The sequence below is a fragment of the Gossypium hirsutum genome, chromosome A09 (genome assembly GCF_007990345.1).
Source record: "Gossypium hirsutum isolate 1008001.06 chromosome A09, Gossypium_hirsutum_v2.1, whole genome shotgun sequence".
In the NCBI taxonomy this organism is placed as follows: Eukaryota; Viridiplantae; Streptophyta; class Magnoliopsida; order Malvales; family Malvaceae; genus Gossypium; species Gossypium hirsutum.
In genome coordinates this window covers 55,881,600-55,892,887 of record NC_053432.1, presented here as the reverse complement: position 1 = coordinate 55,892,887, position 11,288 = coordinate 55,881,600, and the positions used below count along the sequence as shown (strand labels likewise).

Sequence of the window (11,288 nt, the reverse complement as noted above, 5' to 3'; positions counted from 1 at the left end):
AAACTCTAAATCATATACCCTAAACCAAAAACCTTAAACTATGGAGATAATTAATTCAAATTTTTAAAATTAATACTATATCTTACGATTATATAAGAAATTATTTAATATGTAAATAAAAAACACTCAGTAATGTACCCAAAAACTTTAAAATTATTTTAAATTAATAGTATTTTAAATTTTCCATTTTTAACAAATATTTTTCTATTTTTTATTTCAAATTATTTCTAAGTGTCATTATTTCAAATTTATCCATTTTTAACAAATATTCAATTAAAAATAAATAGAATTTTAATTAATATAAATAAACAAATTAAATAGTAATTAGACAAATAAAATGTTTTTGCGGCGCTTTTCAAAAAACGCCGCTAAAGACCAGAGCATTAGCGGCGCTTTTCCAAAAACGCTGCTAAAGACCTGAGCTTTAGCGGCACCTTTCCAGAAACGCCGCTAAAGACCAGAGCATTAGCGGCGCTTCTCCAAAAACGCCGCTAAAGACCAGAGCATTAGCGGCGCTTTTATAAAAACGCCGCTAAAGCCCCGAAAGGTCAATCTTTAGCGGCGTTTTATTTAAAGCGCCACTAATGCTCGATTTTTAGCGGCCTTTTTTTACCCAAACGCCACTAAAAATGCCGCTAAAAGCCTGTTTTGGTGTAGTGATAGTATGTATATAGGGCTAAATATATATATATATATGTATATATATATTCATTTTTTATGATAGTTTTGATTTAAACCTTGATGAATGCTTACTTTTGAAATGGCAAGGATATATGAAGATGTGTATGTGATGGTAGCTTGTTAAATGGCATAGGTCTCACTTGAATGGTAAATTTGGTAGTCTTTTGATTATGTTTAGCTTGGTTATATCTAGCATGAACTTAGGAGCTATTATGTTGTTGTGTAACGTTTAGTCGGTTTGGGAATTTTTATTTGAATGTGAACTTGTGTAGTAAATTGTAAATGGTATATGTTTAATAGTTAATACCATGAGGTGATAGGTGTTAATGGTATCCAAGGTTGTCTATTTGAATGTGAATTGACTTGAGAAGATCTATTGTTGAGTTGGATGGATTGATTGCTTGGCAATGTACTTAGTTAATGTTCAATGATTTGATGATCTTGTATTTAGTTAGTTGCAAGAGTAGTTGAGAGATGAACGAATTAGTGTTGGAATTGGCATGGTTTAATTGGCATAATTTGTATAGGTAAGTGTTATATGCTTTAGTGCCATTTGAGACATGTTGGTATCAACGATTGAATGTGATTAAGATGTGGTAGTATTTTATGTTTCATATGTATTTGTCTAGGAATTAAGTGTGCTTAATGTACCATGAAAGTTCGATTTTGGATTTGTGCATAAAAAGGTACATAAATGTTGTATTTTTGAACCTTAGCTAGGAAGTATCAATACCTTTAGTTATAGTATTGGTACTTTTAACAAATAAACAAATTTTAAAAATGGCAAAATGCTAATTTGGTATCAATACCAAGGTAATGTATCAGTACCTATAAAGAAGTACATTAAACTATGTGTCGATACCCTTTGCTTACAACTTAATTTTTTTGAGAACTCAAAGCTAGAAATGGGTCGATACTTGGTTTAGGTATCGATACCTATACATAAATCTTGGAATGTTTTCATAGTAGTCTTTCTTCATGTACGAGTCAACTTAATAACATTCGTAAACTCAATTAGGTCTTGGATTTGTTTGTTAATTCAACTGTATATGAAACTATGAAACAATTAGGTATATAAATTGAATTGATTGATATGACTTATATGTGTTTTCTCTGTTAACTATAGTAGCATTCCGTAGCTCAGATCTAGCAACTAGGTCAAGTGAGGGGTATTACATGAGGGATGTTATGTAGAGACCGATTCCTAATTTGGTAATGATTGTGTTTCAATTTCGAGTTAAAAATTGCTAAAGAGACATTAATTGTAGATGGTATCAAATCTAAAAATGGTTGTATAATATTTGAAACGAATGAACTAGGAGGTATTAGAAGTGGTAAATTGGAAATGAGACTGATAAAGGCCTGTTTATAAATTGATTAGTTTAAAATTATTATTGTTATAGGTATAATGAATTGTCCCTATAAACTGTATTGAATTGGGAAGAAGTGTTAGTTTTGTATATTTATCATGTTCATATTGAGAATGTTAAACTTAGTAACTTTAAATTATAAGTATATGGAAGACGTGTATATTGATATTACTTAGATTAGGACTGTTAACTCTAAGGTTATCTTCTTAAATTATTGAAATACCATTGAATGCTTTACTCAACATATAGATTGTTTTCCCCATGCACAAGTTTCATTTAATGCAACATTTGTGAGCATTGACCTCAGCATCCAATTCACAATCTCGGTCTCGACAATATTTATTAGTTCCAACGTTACTTATATTTGGCATGTACCTAATAGGTTAGGTTTTGTGGTAGTTGATTGTTGTTATATTTTATATTCTAGTTGTAATATATGGTGAACTTGTTGTATTTTATTAGGTGCATGTATAAATAAGGAATGTATATTTATTTGATAATTATCATATCAATGGTATAAATTTAATTATGAGTTGATTGTAGTTGCTCCAGAAACAAATATGACACACTGTAGCTTGGACCTGACAATTAGGTCAAATATAGGGTGTTACACATCCTGTTGGCGTAATGTCAAGAGTGTTATGATTTTCTTTGAATTCTTAAATTTTAAAAAAGTTAATTAGTTGTTGACATGACACACACATGGCAATTCACATGTATGCCACATCAGCAAAGTCAATAGATGTTAACTTTTCTATTCATTTTAGGGTGATTTGACAAGTAACGTAAGTTTAAAGGCTAAAAGAGGCAAAAATTAAATGGAGGGATAAAGTAACTTTTTTATAAAGTTGGAGGACCAAATAAGTCATTATGCCAAAAAAATGTCAAGGCATATATATAAACTTATTTTTAATAATACTTCCAAAAAAAATTACACCAATTATTTTTAAAACAAATAATTATTTTCATTAAAAAATATTTATCATCATGGTTTTTCTTACATACGTTTTTCTATTGGGTAAACTACATAATTAGTCATTAAACTATGAGAAAATTTTCATTTTGGTCACTTAACTAAAAAAAGTTACAATTTGGTCATTGAACTATTTGAAAATTTTCGTTTAAGTCACTAAACTATTCAAAAGTTTTTATTTAAGTCACTGAGTTGTTAAATTTTTTATTTAAAAAAAGTTCTGCCAGGGAGCTCCAAGAAATGATTCAACGATCAGTATAGTGGATCAATACCCACCGCCGAATAGAAGAACATACTTAAGATCCAAGTTGATTTAATGACCAGTGTTGAAGATTAGAGAAAAAAATTGTTTGAATTTTGGTTGTAGATTTGTGATGTCCAAAGTTATTTCATGAAAAAATAAATTGTAGAAGAGAAGAGGAAAAAGTGCTTTCGATTGATGCAAGTACTGCAAATAGAAAAAGCCATATAATATCAATTTCAACATTCTAATGACTTAAATAAAAACTTACCCATAGTTTAGTGACTAATGGTGAATTTACCCCTTTTTAAGGACACAGTGATCAATGAGTAACATTTAATGTAGAATTTTGTATTTATACCTTTCGGTTCGCAGCATCTATCCTCCTCATTCTTCATAGACTTTTCAATTAAGGAATCAACCTTCTCTTAGTCTTGGTGACCACTTCTCCAAATGGTCTATATCATTAAACATTATTAAAAATCAACAAAAAGATACGACTGGGTGAGCAACTATTGTTCAAAACTCTAATGAATTCCTCTTGCTGTCCATCAAAGCTTCATGTTTGTTAGTAAGTTTCAGGTTAGAATTTTTACCCTTTGCGCTACTTTTTTATGCCTTAAGTCTCAATATTTCTTGTAGGTTGCTGAATAGAGACAAGAAATGAATCGACATAATTTTTATACCAACCAAAATAGGATGAAAACTTCAATCCGTATTTAAAGACATCTAGATTCTCTTCCAATTTGTCACTATTGATCACAACCACATACTAAAAAGATAAACAACGAAATTGACAGCATGTGATTTGAAAACTTACATTAGTTTCTCCTAGTTATAAATGTTTTTTTTTTTGATGATGTACCAAAAAAAAATCTAGAAAGTATTTATAAAAATAGTAAAGTATTATTTTATTCATTTTATTTTTTTTATAAAAATAAGGGTTTGTGGATTTTTAAATTTAATATAAAAATAATTAAAAATAAAATATTATATATCGAAATAGAACTACTGTCGGGTTGGACCCGTTTGACATTTCTCCTTGAAATGAAACATTTTTCCAGCAATTTATATATTTTCTAAATTCCCATTGAAAAAAGAAATACCCAAATTTTCCCCCCCAAAAAAATGTGAAAAGTCTCAATGATCAACAGCAGATCAACGGATCTTTTTATCATTTCTCAATCTACAAATCCTTAATCAAAGCGAAAGCGAGAGATTATTGAATTTTGGGTAAAAATCATATCATTCCAACATTTAATCGATATGTCTTTCTCATTCTTCAAGCCGTCGAGGCCGAAAACCCCACCAGAGGTTGCTAAAGCGATCAAAGACAGCCTTAATGCACTCGACACCAAAACCGTTGCTGAAGTTAAAGCCCTTGAAAAGGTTAAAGAAAATATATATATATAATTTTGTGCTTGATATTTGATGTAATTTAATTCTTTCTTTCATTTTTTTCTTGGATTTGGATTAAGTGGGTGAGTGTTAGATTTGTTTTAATATTGTAATTATGAAATGAGTTTTAGGAATTATTTCATTTGCTTATGGTTTTGGCATTGATTTTGCTGGTTGTTTGGGATTTTTTTTCTTAAAATTATATACCGTTTACTATGCTGTTCTTCTCTTATGTTTGGAGCCCCTTGTTTCCCCTACTCTCATGAAAATGCATGTAAATTTCATTCGTTGTAATATAAACAAAATGGCTAATGCTTTATTTGTTGTAATAATAATACTAAGCCATATTACTCGGACTCAAGTTCGAGTTTCGGATGTATGCTCAATTTTCGTCTAAGTTTTTCCATGTAGTTGGGGGTTCCCATATCTGGGAATGCGCCAGTCTCAAATGTGGGATACATTTTTTTTAAGAAATGAAGAGTACATTGCCTTTTTTTAGAGCTTCAAAACTTGAAACCTCCAAGTGGAATGTTCAAGTTCTACTTTTGGAACCTAAAAGGGCAACGCTTGCTTGGTGTCTATGTCTTCTAATGTCGTCTCATGGGATTGATGCCATTTTAACCTGCTTTACGATGCAATGCAGATTGAATAAAATGTTGGGATTTTGTTTTGGATGAGGTTTATGTTAAGAAATGAAATCAACAATGGACTGCAGTCGTGTATTCAAGTATTTTGTTAATTACCGATTATATGATTGAGAACTTGGATATTGATGGTTTTGTTTTTTTTTATTGTTCGTAGGCTATGGAAGAAGTTGAAAAAAATTTTGTGACAATGAGATGCATGCTTTCTGGGGATGGTGAGGTTGAACCGAATGTCGAGCAGGTCTCACAGTTGGCACTTGAAATTTCTAAAGAGGATGTTATTTCCCTTGTTGTTCACAAGTTACCGATACTGGGATGGGAAGTAAGTTCTATTCTTGATATTTTTACTGTTGTGGCTCATATCTGTTATTCTATAAGCATGCTAATGTAGTATATGTTTTCCAGGCAAGAAAAGATTTAGTCCTCTGTTGGTCCATATTATTGAAGCAACAAGTTGATTCCAAATATTGCTGTGTGGAATACATTGAGAAAAATTTGGAGTTACTTGACTTTCTCGTAGTTTGGTAAGGTTATGAATGTCGTAACATTTATCTATGTGCATGCCTTTTTACAGCTTGAAAATCCCTATAGTATGTTGTCTGTCTATGTTGCTCTGATCCTTCATTTCTCTTAAAGTACCTATGTCTGACACATATTTAGACATTGGTATGGAGTTTTGGTCCTCCAAGGGCCCTCTAGATGCATGGCAAAACTTATAAAAAGTTAAAACATATCTATGTGCTCAAGTTTGAATAACCACTATTTTCCTTATTAAATATGCATAATACTGGTTTAAAGGTATTGACCAGTATTTATACTGAAATAACATGGCCTAAGTCATATGTGCTTTTGAATCATTAAAGTTGGGTGTATTAAGTCTTATTTCTGTTTTTGCAAGCAGCTATGACAACAAGGAAATAGCTTTAAATTGTGGAAATATGTTGAGGGAGTGCATCAAATTTCCATCACTTGCACAGTAAGACATTCGAACTTTATGACTATTCTTTTGTATGATTGAAGGGCTTAACGTTGTTGCTAAAATGATGCTGTGATTAAAAATGTCACTTCATCCTCAATGATCATTGTATAATATTTCTGAAAAGGAAATATGTTTCTTTTAGCATATAAATGCTCATATTTTTTTTAATTGTATTCTATTTCATCTAAACTTATGGTGAGCTTTGCATGTTGCGTTGATTGCAATCAAAGTCCTCATCCTTGTTCTTTTCATATGATTTAAGTATCTGCTTCCAATGCATATCTGGACATGTATATAGGAATATAGTCCTCCAAGCACCCTCCAAATACATGGAAATCATTGAAAAAATTGAACATACCCATGTTGGACAAATACTGTTGTCTGACATTTACACTCCAGTTTAAAATAGTTTCCAACTATGACATTTACAGTTTAAAATAATGTTTCCTTCAGCTAAACATTCACATATAACTCAAGTTCTTAGTTGTCTGAGTAATCTCCTCTTTTAGTATCTTATGATGACTTTTAACTTGATATTTGGTTCCCAAAGATAAACTTATTGTTATATTCTAAATTGAGCTGCTTGAAAAGATCAACTGTAAAGCATGTTATGAAGTTATCTCGTAAAATAACCTTGGATATTGGAGAACTCAGGAACTAGTGAGCTATAGACACTGGCAACAGACAGCCGATTAACTGTTTTAGTGCTACTATGTTGCCAACTTTTCTTTTTTCATTATCCATGTTTGGCACCTGCCTCTAACATATATTTGAAAACGGGTTTGAGGATATGATTCTTAAAATGCATGGAAATCTTAGAAAAAGTTGAATATGACTGTATCGTACATGTATTAGTGTCTGAGAATTGTCAAACTCTTTTCTGTTTCTACGAGCTAGTCCAAGCAAACTAGAGGATTCAGAATTGGCTGCTTGGGCATTTTCTTCATTTTATATTCATGTTTTTTTTTTTTTTAAATCTACAAGTGTCCAAGATTCACTTAAGTCCTGGTAACAAAGGTGACGCTGCTTTTGTTAGTTGTCAAACCCTTAGCTGGTTTGAGTCTATTAGCTAGTCCAAGTAAACTAGAGGACAAGAAATTGGCTTCTTGGGCACTTTCTTCATTTTAAATTTGTGTTTTTGATGCAAAATTTCTTAACTGAAAAAGCAAGTTTCACTTTTTCACCAGTTAAATTTTGTAGTGCTTTTTCAGATACATATTAAATTCTGCTAGCTTTGTGCTGTTCTTCAAATTTGTGGAGTTGCCCAACTTTGATGTTGCTTCTGATGCATTTTCAACCTTTAAGGTCAGATTTGTTAGTTTCTGAGTCTTACTCTTACTTTAGATTAACTAAATACATTTACGGGTTATGTTTCTTTGTCTTATGTGTGTGTGATTGAATATTCTCAGGATATTCTTACAAAACATGCATCATTGGTAGCTGAATATTTGACTGGTCATTATGATGAGGTACATTTACATACTGTTTAATCCTAGAAGCATGGACACGGACATGTAAAACGGGTACAACTTGAAGATGAAATTAAAAAAAAAAATTAGGACATGGACAAGGCAGGACACAACAATAAATTCTTTTATATATAACAAAAAAAGTAAAATTGGTGCTTTTCAATTTAATACTAATATACAATTAGCTTCTAAATTTTGAAAATTCATTTTGAATATAAAAACTTGAACCTTAAAAACTCATTATAACCAAATTACTCATTATTGATTCTGTATTTGGGAGAAAATGCAAAAATAAAAAATAAAAAGAGAGAAAGAGAAAAGCTTCCTTGTGTCTCTGGAGGTATCTGGGAGTGTCCGTTCATGATTTAATCATGTTTTGACTGTCTACGGTATACCTTTTTTTACTTGTCCTCACGTGTCAGAAATGTATTCTGCTGTGTCTGGCACTCGGAAACTCCCTTTGTATCTAATGCAGACTCCGAATGGTCTTGCCGGAGTGCAATTTTGCTTTAGTGCTTTATGTTGATTGAATTGTTCATCTTATATCACCTACTCAGCTTAAAAATATCTTAGGGATTGTTTTATATTGTATTTACACTTCTGGTAAGGCTCAACTGCGACTATTTCTGATGAATTGGTGTGGATCTTTTCTTAAGTTCGTTGAATTATTTGTTTTCCCTTTCTCTTTTTGCTTATCTAATGCAATATTGTTGTTTCAGTTCTTTGATCTCTATGAAAAACTCCTGACCTCTTCTAATTATGTCACAAGAAGGCAATCTTTAAAGGTTGGTTTTGCCTCTCTCTCCTTTCGTTCCAGTTTTGTTCTGTTGATATTTTGATTGTTAATGCTGCAATTTTTTTGGTTTAGCTTCTATCGGACTTTCTTTTGGAGGCTCCAAATGTGCAGATAATGAAGCGCTACATTTTAGAAGTTCGATACTTGAAAATCATGATGACATTGCTGAGGGTACATTCTAACTTTAGCTTCTCTATGATCTGGTTGGTATTCATTGATTTGAACCATCCATCAGCAGTTCTGATGTTACTTGAGCTTGACAGTGTGGGATACGGGTATGCTCAAAATTTTTAAGTTTTTCCATATGTTTGGAAGATCAAACTCTTATGCCCATGTCCATATATGTCTCGGACACAGGTGTTGAACATGGATGCATAAAGATACATGAACAACAGGGGTAAATAGACAGGGAGGGCAGGATGATGTTTTTGTTTATGGGAATGGCTTTATCTTATTAATTATTATTTTGGTCTTTCAACTTTGAATAGATTGGACCTAGTGGAACCTTTTGAGCTCTCTGTTTTTACTTTATGTTGCTCCTACTGTTCAATTTTCTTGAAGCATCCGTGTCCCACACCTTTATTCTAGATGTGGATTTTATCCTCCAAGAACCCTTCTAGTACATGCGAAAAACCTAGAAAAAATTGAACATACCTGAATCTAACACTAACACCGGAGTCCAAGTAAGTTTTTATTTGCATATCTGATATGATGTTCCACATTTGGGTTTCCTTGGTACATTAAATACCTCAAATCAGTATTTCATTTTCTGCTCTTTTGTTTCAATGCAGGATTCAAGCAAAAACATTCAGATTTCTGCTTTCCACATTTTTAAGGTGATCTCTCATTGTCTCTCTTATTGACGTGCATCAGCCTTTACCCAAAATTCTAAAAATGAATAAAATTTACAAACCGACTGAGATACGAGAGATAAACTGGAATGATTGAACCGAAATTAATCAGTTTGTTGGGTTGGGTTGAATAATGTTAATTGAGTTTAGGAATGCTTGAATAAAAAATATAATTCATTTTTTGATTATCGATTTCAACTGGAAATAAGAAAACTGCTAACAGATTGAATAAACATGTTAAATACTTACTTGGGTGTATCAGACAGGTATGTATCTGATATGAGCACAAGTTTTGCAAGAGTTTTATGTATTTGTAAGGTCCTTTTGAATATCATATTCCAATATCCATGTCTGAGTAATGGTCGGGTACTTGAAGAAAAATGATGAGTTAGAGTAACATAGGTTAAAACTGAACTTAAATTAAGTACTGAATTTATATTATAAAATTGTTAGGTATATTAGTAAAATTAAGTACGGAATATTATTATACTGTTAGATAATAGTAAACCTTAAATTTTAATAATTATTTATTTCATAATTTTAATCCTATGATGGTTTTGGATAAAGTTTATCCAACACATCCTAAATTATTTAACCACAAATAGAACCAAAACTAAACAAACCGAATGAGCTGAATTTGATTGGTTACAGTGGTTTGTTCAGTTAGCTGACACCTAAAATAAAAAGACAAATAGGCGTCTGATTTATGTTTTTTTAAATCTTTGTTTATTCACATGCAGGTTTTTGTTGCTAATCCTAACAAGCCAAGAGAGATAAAGATCATTTTGGCAAAAAACCATGAGAAATTGTTGGAACTGCTTAATAGTCTCTCAGGGAAAGGTATTTATTCTTTTCGCTATTACTTTGTCTGAACCTACATTGTATGAACTTATGTTACTCGGATTTAGAGGTGTCCATCACTGTCATGACTATGGTAACATTTTCTTAATTTTTCTATGTATTTGGAGGTCATATTCTTGTAACCATGTGCCGGACATGAGTACTTAAACAAAAATAGTCATAGCAACATGGTTCTGAACAAACGACTCCAGATCTATGTTGCTATCATACTTTATTTTCTTGAAATACCCCTACCTGTAACGAGTTTGGACATGACTATTGGTATGGAAAAACCTGAAGATAACTGTGTTGGACACTCGAATTCGAGTAAACATATTGAAACCATGCTTCTTGTTATTCTTTTGCTTGTCTCTTAAGAAATCATGGTCCTTGCAGGTGCGGAAGATGAGCAATTCGAAGAGGAAAAAGAGCTAATTATCAAGGAAATTGAAAAAGTATCCCGGTTGCAAAGTCTTAAATCCTAGCTTCCTCTTCTCGTTCAGTCAAATGCTAAATTCTGTGGTGGCTGTAACCGTTTGCTGAGGAAAAAAGGGCTGCAACTAAGGATAATCAGAGGTTGGATATAAGATAAATATACAAGAAATAGTAAGGCCTTCTAATTCTAATATCTTGTTAGGACTATCCATGAATTATGATATTTTCGTACAAAAGTGTGAAGAAGAACTGATGACTAGGCTTGATTGCCGTGTGATTGATTGAAAGGGTGATTGTATGAATCATCTGCAAACTCGTGTCATGCTAGTGGTGTATGAGTTCGGTATCTGGATCTAGGGTTTGTAATAAGTGTGAAGAAGAACTGATGACTAGGCTTGATTGCCGTGCGATTGATTGAAAGGGTGATTGTATGAATCATCTGCAAACTCGTGTCATGCTAGTGGTGTATGAGTTCGGTATCTGGATCTAGGGTTTGTAATAGAATTGAAGCATTGTTTTTCCCCCAACAAAGTAAAAAATGTTTGGTGTGGAAGTTCTTTTAACTTCTATGTTATGGTGGAATTGCTGCAAACTAGAACCTATAATATCAG

General features: G+C 32.0%; 1 protein-coding gene across 3 annotated transcripts; it reads left to right on the top strand.

Moving 5' to 3' along the window:
- Nucleotides 1-3,666: 3,666 nt before the first annotated feature.
- On the top strand, nt 3,667-11,240 carry LOC107888910 (calcium-binding protein 39). 3 transcript variants are annotated; one of them, XM_041077707.1, is made up of 12 exons: nt 3,667-3,847; nt 4,553-4,654; nt 5,465-5,629; nt 5,713-5,831; nt 6,209-6,283; nt 7,498-7,591; nt 7,696-7,755; nt 8,475-8,540; nt 8,624-8,722; nt 9,343-9,387; nt 10,143-10,242; nt 10,639-11,240. In XM_041077707.1, the coding sequence occupies exons 1-12, from the start codon at nt 3,827-3,829 to the stop codon at nt 10,725-10,727; spliced, it is 1,035 nt and encodes a 344-aa protein (XP_040933641.1). In that variant the 5' UTR covers nt 3,667-3,826; the 3' UTR covers nt 10,728-11,240. The 3 variants fall into 3 exon arrangements, with proteins under 3 accessions (XP_040933641.1, XP_016668667.1, XP_016668668.1); XM_016813178.2 differs by lacking the exon at nt 3,667-3,847 and having other exon boundaries at nt 4,267-4,654; XM_016813179.2 differs by lacking the exons at nt 3,667-3,847; nt 9,343-9,387; nt 10,143-10,242; nt 10,639-11,240 and adding an exon at nt 8,909-9,323 and having other exon boundaries at nt 4,292-4,654; nt 8,624-8,826.
- Nucleotides 11,241-11,288: the final 48 nt, after the last annotated feature.